The sequence below is a fragment of the Theobroma cacao genome, chromosome 9 (genome assembly GCF_053813885.1).
Source record: "Theobroma cacao isolate CCN51 chromosome 9, ASM5381388v1, whole genome shotgun sequence".
NCBI classification, from domain to species: Eukaryota; Viridiplantae; Streptophyta; class Magnoliopsida; order Malvales; family Malvaceae; genus Theobroma; species Theobroma cacao.
Window position 1 is genome coordinate 3219817 of NC_142647.1, and position 16218 is coordinate 3236034.

Genomic DNA, 16218 nt, shown 5'->3' on the forward strand with positions numbered 1-16218 from the left:
TATTTAACAGAAGTGAAAAATGAAAACAAAAAAAAAAGAAAAAAGAAAAGAGAGTCACGTGGCAGGGCAGAGTGGAAGTGGGCCAATGAGAGAGACATGTTACCGTAAGAGGAACATACTCTAATCCAGGAAACAATACACTCATTTCATAACTTCTAAACCCCTTCAAATCACCTTTCCCAAATCATACATGTTTTTAAATTATTTTTTACAGTTATTAAAAGCTTTAGAGAAAAGAAGCAATAATAGGACGCAGATCAGAAGAAAGGCCCAGAACCAAAAAGGACCGGATGACAGAAACGTTAACGACGTTGAGGAAGAGAGAGACAGAGAGAGAGAGAGGGATAGAGGGAGGACGTGACGGCGTCAAAATATGTCAGTGGGGGACCCAGCAACTTTTCGTCAGTAAGGAGAAGAGGTGTCAGAGACAGTGAGGAGACGAGACAAATGACCTTCCCGAGGTAAAAATAAAAAACCCCCTAATATTTGAAAAAGTTTGATTGGGGTAAATTCTTTTCTTTTTTATCTTTTCTTTGATGGGATATTAGCTCAGTGTACGGTTGGCCTTTTTTTTTTTTGTGGACCCTTTATTTTTTTTATTTTTACAAATATTTTTTTAATCAACTTTTTTTACCAAGATTCTGAATTCGCTGCGCCCTTTTTTCATGGCCACGTCGATGATTGATTTCACAGTAAATAGTAAATATTCGTTTACCTTAAATGGTAAAAAAAACGGATATTCCTAATTCCTTAAACAAATAGGAGAGATTTACGTGGAAAAAATAGAAATAAGAAAACGCGTAATCCTCGAAACGGAGAGCTAAACTAATACTAATACGACGATGATTCTTTGGCGGGAGGGTCGTTAATAACGGAAAGTAACTGGCAACTGCCAAACAGTAAAAATTTACAAAACAAAATTAACCTTATGTTCGAAACATGACAAAAGAAATTAAAGCAAAAAAAAAAGAAGAGAGAGCTGTTTGTCAACCTAAAGAGGATTATTTATCTCTCTGCTGCCGAAACATACAAAGAAAGCGACCCTTGAAACAATTGTTTCATAATTATAGTCTGTAATTAATTATACTATTACCCCTTTAAATGGAGAAAAAAATTAAAAAGAAAAAAAAAAGGAAAGAAGAGAGAAAGTTTGGTGTTTGCAGTCGGCAGGGGAGATGGCAGAGGCTATGGCAGACAGTTATTTTAACCTTATCTATGAAATAATTCTTTTTTCTGTCACTCTCTCTTTCTTTGTTACTCCATTTAACAGTTGTTAGCGGTATTATTATTATTGTTTTTTTGGCTCCTGTTTCTCTTTGGCACTTCTCTAGCTCTTTGGGGACTACTGTATATAGAAGAGGGGGTCTCCGTGACAGAACGATGTGATGTAACGAGCAGCCTCCTCTGTTCTTCTTTCTTTCTTTCTTTCTTCTCCTCCTCCTCCTCCTTCTTATCGTTGCCCGGTAAAAGAAAAGTCATCAAAAATCTAAATGTGGTAAAGGAGAATAAACAATAATAGGGAAAGCAGCAGCAACAACAACAAAGTCTCATAAAAAGCATACTCATTTTTCTTTCTTCGTCATCATTTCCATGTCAGTGAGTCCAGTGGAGCAGTAGAGAAAAGAGGAGAGGTTTTTGCCCGGGGTTTTTCGAGTGCTTGAAAAGAGACGTCGTCGTTCTTTTCTTCTTTCTCCTTAGCTGAGATATGGTGTGGGTGGTTTTGTTTGAAAAGTAAGGGATCGTCTTGGAAAGTTTAATGATGGCATTGGCATTTCGTTTGGAGTTTATCTTCTTGGTTTCTCTCTTCTATTTGGGTTTTGCTTTTGTGGATTCAGAAGATGGTAAGTGTTCCATTATGTTAGAAATAACAGAGGGTCTTTTTTTATTATGTTTCATCTGGGTTTTGTTTGGATGCTCTGAAAATGTAAGAAAACAATGGCAAGTAAAGTTTCAAGCTTTTCTTATCAATTTTTAAAGATTACCCTTTTAATTCTTTTTCAAAAATGGCTGCTGGTTCACTGTTTTCTACTGATTTTGAAATCGAGCTCCTTGCTTTTTGAGTGTTTTCATTTATTGTTACAGTTATGGACCATGGTTGAATAAAAAAGCTTTTGATTTTTAACTTTTTCTTTTTAAAATTTGAAGATAGGTTGATTGTTTTTGTGTTGTCTGCATTTCTACAATGAAACTAAAATTTCGTGTTTTTGTCTATGTTATGTAATGTAATGAAGGAGCAACACTGTTGGAGATAAAGAAGTCGTTTAGGGATGTGGACAATGTTCTATATGACTGGGCGGATACGCCATCTTCAGATTATTGTGTCTGGAGAGGGGTCACTTGCGATAATGTCACCTTTAATGTCGTTGCTCTGTAAGTTCTGATGCTATTATGCGTTCACTTTGGTGTCTTTGCTATTTTTTTTTTACTTTGTCTTGGCACTGTCATTCTTGATGGTAAAATGTTTCTTGGTTTGCCAAAATTTGGTTTCTCCCCCACCCCTTGTCAGCTGATGTTTGTTTGTTATGGTTTCTGGCACTGTAGTAATCTATCAGGCTTAAATCTTGATGGAGAAATCTCACCAGCAATTGGAAATCTTAAGGACCTCCTCACTGTGTACTGTTCTTTATTCTCTGCCTTCTCTTTGAAATCTAAGCTATTTTTTTCCTTCCCCTATTTCGGTATTTTTAGTTAGAAAGATTTTTAGTATGAAGTGTACGATATAATTAATGAGTTTGGTAGAAAAAGAGGTATATTCTCCTGAACTCTCCTCATCTTGTATTTTAGATGAATTGTTGAAGCTAATGGAGCCAAAACTTATTTGCTATTGTGAAATGAAATTGTAATGGATTTGGGTTGAGATTGATAAAGGTTATGTCTTATGTGATCAGTGACCTCAGAGGCAATAGTCTCTCGGGACAAATTCCAGATGAGATTGGTGACTGTTCATCTTTGAAAAGCCTGTAAGTGGTTTAGCAGAAAAGTGCTCAAGAATCTGACATTGTAGATGTTATTTTGAGAAAGTTTACATAAGTAGCTTGCAAATTAGTTTGAACATTGTTCACCGGTGTTGTCAGGGACTTGTCTTTTAATGAGTTATATGGAGACATACCTTTTTCGATTTCAAAGCTGAAACAACTGGAATTTTTGTAAGTTACCAATGAAGCATGGCTCACTAGACTGTGTTGCTTGAATTCTTGGACTGCTCAGTTTTAATAGTTTGAAGTTTTTTGGATGACCGTTCAGAATTTTGAAAAACAATCAGTTAATCGGACCAATACCTTCAACTTTGTCACAGATTCCAAATTTGAAAGTTTTGTAAGTTGTTTCTTCCCATTTCTTCACATTGCCTCACAATTCACTGATGAGTCGATGAAATTTTCATGCCCTGACTACTTGTGACATACCGGTTCCAGGGACCTGGCACAAAATAAGCTTGGTGGGGAAGTACCGAGGCTCATCTATTGGAATGAAGTGTTACAGTATCTGTGAGTGCAAAATAGTTACTGCACCCATTGATTTTGCTGTATAACAGTTCCATATGAAAGTTTCACATTTAATGATATCTTCCCATGAATCCGAAGCCTGGATATTTCTAATTCTTTTATGTTCTTCCCAATTTTAGTGGCTTGCGAGGAAACAATCTGGTTGGTACACTTTCCCCGGACATGTGCCAGCTAACTGGTTTATGGTACTTGTAAGTTTCCATACTATCCCATTTTGTTATTCAATAATCTCATACTGTCATTGTATCTTTTGACATGTAAGGCTCTTTTCCGGTTTAATTTATGCTCTATATTGTTTGCAGTGATGTGAGGAACAACAGTTTGACTGGCAGCATCCCACAGAACATAGGCAACTGCACTGCCTTCCAGGTCTTGTATGTACTCATCATCTGCTCAATGAGGCCAAATGCTTTCAAATTTTCTAATATTGGTTGATAAAAAATATCTCTTATCTTGTTATTGGTAGGGACTTGTCCTACAACCAGCTAACTGGGGAAATTCCATTCAATATTGGGTTCTTGCAAGTAGCTACACTGTATGCGCCTGACATTTTCTTTTTTTCCCCGTAATGTCTATGTGCCTGCGTACTGTTAATTTATTAAGTGTTCTCATGTTGATTTTGTTGGGTAGATCCTTGCAAGGTAATCATCTTTCAGGGAAGATTCCATCTGTCATTGGTCTGATGCAGGCCCTTGCTGTGTTGTAAGTGCCTCTTGTTCATATCTGCTTTGAAGTCCTTTAATCATTTGAAATCTTTCTTTTCCTTGTGTTACCAATCTTATGTGCTCACTTTATTGTGTTTCCAATCCAGGGATTTAAGCTGCAACAAGTTAAGTGGACCCATCCCTTCTATTTTGGGGAATCTGACCTACACAGAAAAATTGTAAGTAGGTGCTTAGTGTTCATGTACTTTTAATATCAATTATTTTAATTCTCATTGCAGCTTGCTAGTTTTAGATACCAAATTAGAAGTATGATTAAACAGCTGCTAGTATGTTTCTACTTAACTTGTGTTCAATATTTTGATGGGAATACACCACACGATGTAGATATTTGCATGGTAACCAACTGACTGGATCTATCCCCCCTGAGCTCGGAAATATGACGAAGCTTCACTACTTGTAAGATTAATTTCTCTCTGTTTTGTCTTGCCTATTTGTAATGCTAGTTGGTCTCTACCCAACTGTTCTGCATTTTTAAAATGTGATATCTATAATCAGCCTGTAACATATCAGTAATGTCAATGCGAATTGATGCAAAGTATGCATTGTCAGCCTCTCAAGCACTGTTTTTGTGTTGCCAGCATCTCAAGCATTATTTTGCCTCATGCAGGGAACTGAATGATAATCATCTTACGGGGCATATTCCACCAGAGCTTGGGAAACTAACTGAATTGTTTGATCTGTACGTTAGTGTTCCTGGTTGTTCAATATTAATTGCTAGGTTCCTACTATATCATAAGCATTGGGACATCTTTTTGCAGGAATGTCGCTAACAATAATCTTGAAGGCCCTATTCCTCATAATCTTAGCTCATGTACAAATCTCAACAGCCTGTAAGCACTGATCTAATGTCTGTAACTTTATTTCTTTTAATTTGAACTGTTTTAAGGAACTTATCTATTGCTTAATCTGATGATAGCAATGTGCATGGAAACAAGTTGAATGGAACAATTCCACCTGAATTTGAAAGGCTAGAGAGTATGACCTATCTGTAAGCTTCATTCTTGTTATTCTAAATGCTTAGGTCCAATGTTCATAATCATGTGTAATTTATTGCCTTAATGTTCCAATTTTATTAAATTAGTGAATTTTGTTGTGATGAATCTCATAAATCTAATTGTCTTCAAACCTCCTCAGGAATCTCTCCTCCAACAATATCAAGGGTTCAATACCAATTGAGCTATCCCGAATCGGTAATTTGGATACTCTGTAAGTATTAAGTGCACTAAGGCGTTCATCTTTGTTCATTTTATTGGTTCCTAATTCTTGTTTGTTTTCTCAGGGACATTTCTAACAACAAAATTAGTGGTTTGATTCCTTCCTCCCTTGGGGATTTGGAGCATCTTCTGAAGCTGTGAGTGCTTCTAGAAAATGGTATCTGATTTTAATTGCTTAGCAAAGATTTTCACCTTACTATTGCTTTTTTTTTTGGTAGGAATTTAAGCAGAAATCATTTGACAGGAGTCATTCCAGCCGAATTTGGTAATCTAAGAAGTGTTATGGAGATGTAAGAAATCTAATTTTGCTGCCTTTAATAGGCTTAAGCTTTCTGTAGTCCTTGTTGACTTTGCGTCTTATGCTTCTACATTGTAGAGACCTTTCAAATAATCATCTCTCAGGCATTATTCCTCAAGAACTCATTCAGCTTCAGAACATGTTCTCATTGTAAGCAACTGTGTCCACTTGAATTGTGAATACTTTAGCTGTTGGCAAGAACATGCCAGTATATATGAAACTTTCGTGCCAGGTTACATTGTGGCATTTTTATGGCCTTAGAGATTTATTAGATGAATTATTTGAGATGGTCTTGACTTTGAATAGAATATTTGCTCTTTTTTATTTATGGATTATGGCTTCTAGTGGGATTTAAGGTCCCCAGACTTCTTCATGAAATGTCTTCAGCATTTTAATACCTTGGTTCAAAATAATGCAGAAGACTGGAAAACAATAATTTATCAGGAGATGTGATGTCACTAATCAACTGCATCAGTCTTGCCATCTTGTGGGTTCATGGTTCACTAGATTTTTTGTTTTCCTTTTAATGTGGCTCTACCTTCAAAATGTACAGCAACAGTGGCATTATATAACCTTATAAACTCCCTGAAACATTGCAGAAATGTATCCTATAACAACCTTGCTGGTGATATTCCCACAAGCAATAACTTTTCAAGATTCTCACCGGACAGGTAAAATTCTACCGTTTTGCTCATTAGAATTCCTAACGGATAATCCTTGCAAAAAGCTCAATCTAGCTGCTACTTTTTTTCCTACCAAAGCCTAATTTCCAACTGACAACATCTTGTTAGCAGTTTTATTGGAAATCCTGGGCTTTGCGGCTATTGGCTTTCTTCTCCATGCCACGTGTCTCATCCCACAGAGCGAGGTAATTATGACCTTAGAGAGAGAGAGAGAGAGAGAGAGAGAGAAAGGTGTTTTTATCTCATATGATGGTATTATGAGCAGACATAAGCTGCCCTAGACCTTCCATTTTTAAAGTAGATGGTTGACCTGAAGTTGTGAAGCTGAGAAGCCCTCATGACTTGAAATTAGTGACTAGCAAGATGAGCTACTACCTCATCAGTCATTTTGAATCTTACAAATAAGATTCTCAGCATTCAGAATCTTGAGTGCAAGAACTTTTTTTTCATCTATGTTGATACGATGATATCATTTTTGTTAAAGAGTTGTTCCTGATCTTAGATGATCAATATTTTCTTGGTTTGTTAAAATCATTCAGTTGCACTCTTTGGATGATTATTCATTTTGTTCTGTTCATTCTTGTCTATGCAGTTGTGATCTCTAAAGCAGCAATCCTAGGCATTGCACTTGGTGCCCTTGTGATTCTTCTAATGATCTTGATTGCAGCATGTCGCCCACATAATCCTACACCTTTTCCAGATGGATCACTGGATAAGCCAGGTGCCTTCTCCTTTTGTGTGTAAACCTATGCAAGTCCTTTTGCCTGAGTATAGAACATAGGAATATGGAGAATGATTTTCTGAGTTTCGTGGTCCCATTTTGGGTTACCAAATTGAACAATTCTGCAAATATCATCTAAGATTAATAAGGTGGTAGGCTAGACCAGGCTGCAATAATTTGGAAAAGTGGAAAATAGGAGATAGATTGGATAAGAAAATTAATTGTATGATAGCATTACTTAATTGGTTTTTGTTTGTTATTTTAAATCAGCCTTCTTGTTGAAAATTGTGCCCCCTGTTATTGACTTGTGGACTCCTTAACTACAGTTACTTACTCAACACCAAAATTAGTGATCCTTCACATGAATATGGCGCTTCATGTATATGAGGACATAATGAGAATGACAGAGAATTTGAGTGAGAAGTACATAATCGGTAATGGTGCATCAAGCACAGTCTACAAATGTGTTCTTAAGAATTGCAAGCCAGTTGCTATCAAGAGACTCTACTCTAATTATCCACAGTGCTTGAAGGAATTTGAGACAGAACTTGAGACAGTTGGGAGTATTAAGCACCGAAATCTGGTCAGCCTTCAAGGATATTCTCTCTCCCCTTCTGGGAACCTTCTCTTCTATGACTATATGGAGAATGGCAGTCTTTGGGATCTACTCCATGGTAAGTTTGTGTTCTTAAAATGAAGCAGTACCTGCTTGTTTATATTGCTAAAGTCTGGTATTAGAATATGTTAGTATCTCTAGTTTCTCTCTATACTCATTTGACTCCACATGGAACACATTTTTTTCGTATCATCCATAGTTTTCTCTTTTTGAATTTTACAAATTCCAAGTATTCTTTTACTGCAGTTTCTACCAAGAAGAAAAAGCTTGATTGGGACACTCGTCTAAAGGTAGCACTTGGAGCAGCACAAGGGTTGGCATATTTGCATCATGACTGTAGTCCCCGAATCATCCACAGGGATGTAAAGTCATCTAACATTTTGTTGGACAAGGATTTTGAGGCTCATCTTACTGATTTTGGCATCGCCAAAAGCTTATGCATATCAAAGTCTCACACTTCCACGTACATAATGGGCACCATTGGTTATATAGACCCTGAGTATGCTCGCACTTCCCGCCTCACTGAGAAATCTGATGTTTACAGCTATGGGATTGTCCTGCTTGAATTACTAACTGGAAGGAAAGCTGTAGACAACGAATGCAACCTCCATCAACTGGTTAGTTTTTTATCCATTTTCATACTTTGAAATCTAATTCTAACACTGATAGGAAATATAATGATCCTTATTTTGATTTTGATTGGATAGTTTATTTTGGGTTTGTGCATAGTTTAAAACCTCAATTGGTATAACATGTGTATCAGATTTTATCCAAGACTGCCAATAACGCTGTCATGGAAACAGTTGATCCAGAGATCACTGCAACTTGCAAGGATCTTGGAGCAGTTAAGAAAGCTTTTCAGCTTGCCCTTCTATGCACCAAGAGACACCCATCAGATCGACCAACAATGCATGAAGTAACACGAGTGCTAGGAAGCCTTATGCCATTGGACACCCCACCAAAACAGCCAAGCTCAATGCAACCAAGTCCTCTTCCATCTACCAAGGTGACTTGCTACAAGGATGAGTATGCAAATCTGAAGACTCCACATTTGGTCAATTGCCCATCTATGAGCACCTCAGATGCTCAACTCTTCCTAAAATTTGGAGAGGTAATATCCCGAAATAGTGAGTAAAGGTAGTTTGAAGCCATCAATGTAATATCAATATTCCAGGAATGAGCATTGAATGATTGAAGATATAATTGATGGGAAATTGTGTATAAAGACTTTGGTATCAATTGTTGTAGCTTAGAGAAAAAGGGAAACAAAGGATGGGACTTCAGTAGTAATAGATTTAAAAAAGATGCTAGTACCACAAATTCATGCTTGTATATTGTACTACATATGAAATTATGGTAGTAATCTTGGCATTGTCTAAAGTGGGACCTCTGCATCTGGCAATAAAGCTTCTGGCCTGGTGGGGTTTACAGTTTCAGGCTCTGGAGAGTTGGGTGCTTGCAGCTCTGCATAAACTCATTATATGCGTGAGCCAGCAATAATGCACTGAGAACTGAGAAGCCTTAGCTGGACTCCTCCGTCCTGGACCTAATCACTACACTCGTTTGAATGCCGAAAGATCACAATTGATTTGCTCTGTTGTCACCATCTTGAAACTCTTGTTGGGCTGTGTGCCTCATCCCCATAAGTGGAAACTGTATCAGTTAACCCTCCTAGGGTTTCCCGCATTTTACTGATTCTGCTGATAGACAGACGCACCAAATGAATAGCTCTGTAAAGTAAAAAAGATTCCACAAACTGGGATCAAGATAGTTTTCTTTTTTATGTTCTTTATATCTGTGAAAAAAGAAGTCAGATTCGTTATGGTTAACGAACACAAGCCATGCACAACTGAGTCAACCCGGGCCTGTGAAGAATATTGCATGTCAAAGTCAGTGGATTTGGTGATTTTATTACAATAACATAAATCAAAGAATATTGCATGATCTTTGGAGTTAGACCATGTATTAGGGTCAACTCTTCATTCTCCACGTGGTTTCCTTTTTTGCATGAATTAAAAAATCCTTCATTGACTCAGTTGTTGTGCATACCTTGTATTCAGTAACGCTTATTTGGATACAGTAGCCCAAACTCACGGCCTTATTTGGATATGGGTTTGGATTATCATTATTTGATTTATATGTACTTATGTTTAAAAAAGATTAAAAGAAGAGCTGGCCATCTACATTTGGTTGAAACTCCCTTCTTTTATAAGAGTGGTAAGCTTTGAGTTTAATGATCTTTTTACTGTTCTTTTTTTTTTTTTGGGGGTTTGATCATTGATTTTATTCGTTTCTACAGACTTTGGAAGCAGTCACGGAATTTCAGATGCAGAGGCTGATTTCACTTTCACTTTACAGTGTAAAATGTCAGGTCAAAATGGCAATCATTCTCACCATCCTTCACTCCTTTCTAAAATCAACAAAGTACTAATGACGCTCACATTAAGGGCACAGTTCCAGTTCTAGATTTGCCTAATTACCACAGGATTACACATGCCAAAGGACAAGAACTTTCACTCATGTCTCATCTTGAATTTTTCATGGCGCCTGACTCCAGGCAGAAACCAAGCAGAGCTGACATGAATGATGCAGGGTGACATTGATATCTAGCCAGAGCTGCATGCTCAATTTTGTTTTGGAGTCTGAACAATTTTAAATGACTATAAGAGAAAAAAAAATTAAACGAGATGCAGAAAAAATAAGTCTTTGTAAGATCTTCTAGTTATTTCCTGAAGTATTGTTACATATCCAGGACCAGGCTTATCTACTGATGTTCCTGCATTCTAAGCAGGGTTTATTTTTCCTTATTATATCATCTCTGCTGCATATCTCCGGTATCCTATTGGCCACTAGGGTTATCTGAAAACACTGCATAATAGTTTTAAGTTTCAAGCTACTTAGCCCCCTGCACAGTCAAAAACCATCTGTCAGCTCTTTCAATTTTGATATCGAGGCTTTTTCCTTCTTCATGCTACAAGTAGAACTTCTTGGCATCTTTTGCCCGGAAAATTCTATATTTCATGGGGAACGAACCTTTAAACCTTCTTGTCCCTTTTGCTGCTCCATTGCTAACTGACTCTGTTAAAAACAAAGCAAGTGATCAGGGACAGAGCTAAAGCATTTTTAAAGAGGGACCAAACAGAAAGAGACATTAAATAATTAAATAAAACTTTATATATAATTCAATTATCATTTATTTAAAAAATTAAATTAAATTCACAATATATTAGACATATAAAAAAATGTACATTAACAGTAATGATGGTGTCTAATATAAATATATATGACTGAATGAAACCATGAAAAATAGTCTCTCTCACTCTCTGCTTACAATAGTGGAAGAGAACATAATTTTTCAAATTCAAATGATTTGTCTATTTACCTTGTGTGTTATAGCTCTCATCTTATTTTCTATTTGCCTCTTAAATTGTTAAATAACCTATTACGTTACCAGGTTGAACTATTAAGATATAATATGTTATTATAAGCTATTAGATTGAACTGTTAAGATATAATATATTATGATAAGCTTAGATTTATCTTAAAAGTTAATGGGTTTAAATTGCTAGACTTACTTTTATATTTTTTAAATTTGATAGATTTAGTATATTAGTTTAGAACATATTTGGTGGACTTAAATAGCAATATGCTAACTATAATGACTCTAATTTTATCAATTAGTTTGAGGAATAAAAATAATTATTAAATAAAAAAATATTTTGAGAGCCATTAAAATATATAATAAATAAAGTTATATTGAAAGAAATACAATTATTTTATTCCACAAATTTGTATGTATATTCTTATTATTTAAATTTTGCAATATACATGGTAGAAAGCATTAGTTATTCTGAATAAAATTATAAATAATAATACAATACTGCAATTTATATTTACGAATTAAATAATAAATTGTTTATTTTTAAAAATTAAAATCATAAAATATAAAATCTACATAACATAAAAAATAAAAACATGAAAGGTAGAAGACAATATCTGCATGACATAATAAAAAAAATAATATGATTGATGGTTCATATAAATTTGTAAAAAAAAAAAATCTATAGAGATTTAAAATATATGAGTAAATAAAATAGAAATAAATAAATAAACATAAACAACAATAAAATAAATTAAAACAAAAAAAACATTAAAATCGAGTCACCTATATGAAATTATTTAATTTGTTATTCTTTGTTTGTATTAATTATTAAATAAAAAATTATTTTAGGTGATCATTAAAAAATTTATATAATATGTAAAAAAAAAAAAATTGGCCCCCCATCACATAAGGAGGCTCCGCCTCTGCAAGTGATGTGAGTTTCATCAGTTCATGCATGCATTCACATCCATGTACATCTACTTGTGTGCATGCTAACACAAGCACACAACCCATAGAAATTATCTTGATGCATGACTTCAGCTTGGTTCAAGTTAATTTCTTTCAAACAATCTTCGATTATTGAAAAGGAAATAAAATAGTAACATATATCAACACTCGATACCTTCCTGTTTCTGACTCCGTTGAGATATGCAATGAGATGCTCCTCCATAATTTTTATTTGTGATAGGTCCTCAACATTTTGTGGGTATTTCCAATCCCTGTCAAAGCAATGCCAGAAAACACTCTTCAAATATTTACTCACACATACTTAGGTACGCCCACATATATAATAAACTTAAATTATTTTGCAAACCTCAATATCTTGCTCTTCTCAGCAAGCTTTTCCTTCAGCTCCTTCAGTTGATCTTCATGTAACTATATATAATGTAAAGCAATTCAAATTATGGGTATTACAAGCAAACAAATTTGAAAAAAACAATAGTCCATAGTCATACCTTCAGGACATTGCTTCTGGGGAAAAAAACCAAAAGGAAAAAACTTTATGAGCTGATAGGGTGCATTAAAAGATGACACAGCAAATTGCACTGAACGGAAAAGAAAAGGTAAAACCTGTCTTCGGAGACGTTTCTTGGTAAAGCCTCTGAGTCAGAATTTGCATAAAATTTATTCAACAACTTCAGAAACAAACAAGAAAAAGAGTTAGAATTACAATACATTTATTTTTTACTGGGGATAAATTTCGTTTGCTTGATCAGAGGACCAAAACCAAATTAACAAAATGAAGCAAAGCTTCCCAAATTTGGGTTTGGGAGCTCGGGACCTGCCTTCATGGTGTAGTCCCTCCTGGTGACACACAAAACACAATCAACAATCCATCAGTCACCCAGCAAAGAGAAGAAATTGAGAAAATTTTAACTGTTGGTATTATTATCCATAAATGAACAAAGGGTTTGTGACCTTTCTTCGCGCTCTTCCAAAGGCAATTTAGAGAGTCTCTCAACAACAGTACTTAAGTCCCTGTAATAACCAAAGTAATTCCAATCGCTAATTTAAACAGTAATAACTTCTCTACAAAGAAGATACAGATTAGAAAGGAAAATGATGGCATATCCTGCTTTAATTTGGAAGATTAAGTAATTTATTTATCTCGGATTTTAATTATAAAAAAATAATCAAAATAAAAGGAAAAAAAAAAGGATTGAAATTACTTGTCCTGACCAACAAAAAGTGTTGGCTTGTCGGTGGGAGAGAACAACAAAAGGGCTAGATCAACATCACACAGTATAGCAAGTTCTTTAGCCTTCTTAACAAGGCCTGCTTTGCGCTTTGAATATTTTGCCTGTCTTGCCTTCGCACTTTCCAATCTCTGGATTTTTAGCTTTCTCCTTCCCATCTCTCTCTTTCCTCCCCCCAACGCCTCTCTGTTCTTCTGTCTCTTTGCTTTGCCCAAAATGGTTCAATGTACAGGTATATGTACATAGGGTTGTAACCATTTATGATGCAATTATTATGAGAATCTAGGTGCTTTTAACCAATTAAATGTCACATGATTTTTACATTTATTAAAAAAATGTCTTCAAATTTAAGAAACAAAATTGCGTCAAAATAAACGAAAATCGTCAAATTTAGTACTTAGAAGCTACTTTTTACAACGATGAAATGAAATAGTCCCTTCAAACAAAATTTTTCTTTTTTTTTTTCTCTATCATTTTTTTTCCGCTCGATTTGTGGAATTTCTTCTTTGCCTTCGACTCTTCGTAATTCAGTTTCTTTTTAAATTTTTTTTGCTTTTCCCACGTGATTCCTTTATGATTTTCATATTTAAGTTTTTTTACTTTTCCCGTGAAATTCTTTTATAAATTTTCTACTTGCTATGTTTTTCTTTATCTCGTACCATTTTATTTTCTCACACTTTCGCATTCTTATATCTAATTCGATGGTTGCACAATTTTTTTTTATTCTTACTACATCATGCTTACATGATAAAATATTTATATTTTTATATTTATAAAAATTCCATCTAAGATAATATAAAAATGAAAAAAAAACAAAATAAATTGATTTTTGGTAAAAAAAGTTTAAACTTATCAAAATTTTGCATAAATGTTTTAATTTATTTAGAAAACCGAAGTTAATTTGATCAATCAAATTAAAATGGACATACAAGATATATCAAAGATCATGGTCTGGTCAAAGTTAACATCACTAACAAATTTCATATGAACAATTTGCTTAGTGAGTGATGTTGCTTATTAAAACTATTTCCATTCAATTTTTTATAAGTTTAAGCATTTTTGTTACCAAAAACCAATATATATATTTTTTCATATTTATATTATCTTAGGTGGCTTTCTTTATAAATAAAAATATAAATATTTTCTATGTCAGCATGATATAACAAGAAAAAATTTTGGACGAAATAATCTGTTTTAATTCATAAATAACTATAATTGAACCCAACAAATGTAATACAATTGAACAATTGTACAAAAAATTAATCATCTTTCCTAAATAAATCAATTATCTTTTGTTTTCTCAGTTATTTGCTGTAGTTTAATGGCCAAAGAGAGGATATTAGAGCGGGTGACATGCAGCCATGAAGTCATTTTCTCATTGATTGCTCCTTAACGGCGAAGAAATTCCTATTTTTTGTCAACTGAAATGGACAACTTGTCATCATTCATAGAGTGATGACAACCTAAATTGTCTTGGGTCGGATAACGGGGCGCTGGAGTCAGTGCCGAAAATATGTGGACTTCCTCGCCTTGGTCATTCATACCCCCGACAAAATTAATCATGGATTGCCGACTGTCTATTGAAACAACACATTTCGTTTTGTTGAATAAAAAATTAAGATTTTAAGTTTGTAGCTTAATGGTTGTCCCCGCTGCTTTTAGTGCTTTTTAAATCATTTTTATATTTTTTAAAAAATATAATATTAAAATAAATATTTAAATTATTTAAAAGTTTAAATAAATATTTATTTTTTATTACATTAATTTGAGTTCTTATATTTTTTATTTTAAGCTAAATAAGTCATTTTAATTAATAATTAATTAATTATTATTAGTTAAAATATTTTTTATTATTTTATATTCATATGACATTGGTATGGCTTTAATGTGGAGAATGCACAATATGACAAGTTTATGTTATCATGTCAAATTAGCATGTCACGTTATCATCAATTATGATATATCAATATACTATATTATTATCAATTATAATATATCAACATGCCACATTAGCATCATGTGATATAAAATGATAAATGACATTTTAATTAAGTCAATCATTAATCATAAGACTTATTGGATTTGAAATAAAAATTAAAGAGCTTAAAATGAAAATATAAGAGCTTAATTGAACATAAAAAAGTATCAAAGCTTATTTAAGAACTTTTTTGGATATTATGTTTTTAAAAAATATAATATTTAAAAAAGTTAAATAAGTATTTATTTTTTTTATATTTAATACAATTTTTATATTTTTTATTTTGAATGAAATAAGTGTTTAAACATATTATCATTATTCAATATATTAATTATTATTTCATACGACGTAATGCTTACATGACATATTAATATGATATAATAGATTATTAATAACATGTCGATATGATATGATAATATCATTATAATTTTCGTATCAAAGTCTTATGTTACAAAAAATAACAAATGATATTTTAATTAATAATAATAAATAAATAATTAATTATAAGATTTTATTTAATTTTTAAAAAATATTTTTTAAATATAATAAAAATAGTAATTAATTTTAATTTTATTAAATATATTTTTTTAAAAATATTATATTCCAAAAAAAATTTATTCGAGGTGAGAAAGTAATAGAATCAACTGGAAATCGAGAGATGGCTGGATTACATTACAACCATAAAAGGTTGTGTTACTAAATTTATTAGAAGAAAATGAATTTTGGAGGACAAACAAAAAAAACGGCACTAAAGTTTATTTTAGATGAGTTTCCACGCAGGTGAACGGCACTTCTATTTCTTCGATGAATTTCATTTTTTTTAATTGCCACGTCATAGCTTTCCCAGCTGCATCTAAGGCAAAGCACACTCCCATCGCCAAAAACCTGAGGAATCTTCGT

General features: G+C 33.5%; 2 protein-coding genes across 4 annotated transcripts; one reads left to right on the plus strand and one right to left on the minus strand.

Moving 5' to 3' along the window:
* Positions 1–1142: 1142 nt before the first annotated feature.
* LOC18588158 (Leucine-rich receptor-like protein kinase family protein) lies at positions 1143–9446 on the plus strand. Of its 3 annotated transcripts, XM_088810047.1 has the most exons (28): positions 1143–1387; positions 1598–1841; positions 2232–2370; positions 2542–2613; positions 2889–2960; positions 3075–3146; positions 3244–3315; positions 3414–3485; positions 3623–3694; positions 3806–3877; positions 3970–4038; positions 4134–4205; positions 4315–4386; positions 4553–4624; positions 4836–4907; positions 4987–5058; positions 5145–5216; positions 5363–5434; positions 5508–5579; positions 5661–5732; positions 5819–5890; positions 6159–6227; positions 6340–6411; positions 6535–6608; positions 7016–7144; positions 7471–7818; positions 8007–8377; positions 8524–9446. In XM_088810047.1, the coding sequence occupies exons 2-28, from the start codon at positions 1757–1759 to the stop codon at positions 8893–8895; spliced, it is 2952 nt and encodes a 983-aa protein (XP_088666173.1). In that variant the 5' UTR covers positions 1143–1387; positions 1598–1756; the 3' UTR covers positions 8896–9446. The 3 variants fall into 3 exon arrangements, with proteins under 3 accessions (XP_088666173.1, XP_017983493.2, XP_017983494.2); XM_018128004.2 differs by having other exon boundaries at positions 1143–1841; XM_018128005.2 differs by lacking the exon at positions 6159–6227 and having other exon boundaries at positions 1143–1841.
* A 767-nt stretch (positions 9447–10213) lies between these two features.
* Positions 10214–13559, minus strand: AGL33 (AGAMOUS-like 33). The gene is made up of 9 exons (XM_007012370.3): positions 13314–13559; positions 13063–13122; positions 12930–12948; positions 12715–12779; positions 12600–12615; positions 12458–12519; positions 12266–12362; positions 10794–10838; positions 10214–10665 (listed from the first exon to the last, which is right to left on the minus strand). The coding sequence occupies exons 1-9, from the start codon at positions 13496–13498 to the stop codon at positions 10654–10656; spliced, it is 561 nt and encodes a 186-aa protein (XP_007012432.1). The 5' UTR covers positions 13499–13559; the 3' UTR covers positions 10214–10653.
* Positions 13560–16218: the final 2659 nt, after the last annotated feature.

Coding starts and splice junctions, on each gene's coding strand:
- AGL33 (XM_007012370.3), bottom strand. CDS start 13,498: ATGGGAAGGAGAAAGCTAAAAATCCAGAGATTGGAAAGTGCGAAGGCA. Junction 13,123..13,313: donor CTTTTTGTTGGTCAGGACAA/GTAATTTCAATC, acceptor TGGTTATTACAG/GGACTTAAGTACTGTTGTTG. Junction 12,363..12,457: donor GAGAAGAGCAAGATATTGAG/GTTTGCAAAATA, acceptor TTGCTTTGACAG/GGATTGGAAATACCCACAAA.
- LOC18588158 (XM_018128004.2), top strand. CDS start 1,757: ATGATGGCATTGGCATTTCGTTTGGAGTTTATCTTCTTGGTTTCTCTC. Junction 2,371..2,541: donor ACCTTTAATGTCGTTGCTCT/GTAAGTTCTGAT, acceptor CTGGCACTGTAG/TAATCTATCAGGCTTAAATC. Junction 5,217..5,362: donor CTAGAGAGTATGACCTATCT/GTAAGCTTCATT, acceptor AAACCTCCTCAG/GAATCTCTCCTCCAACAATA.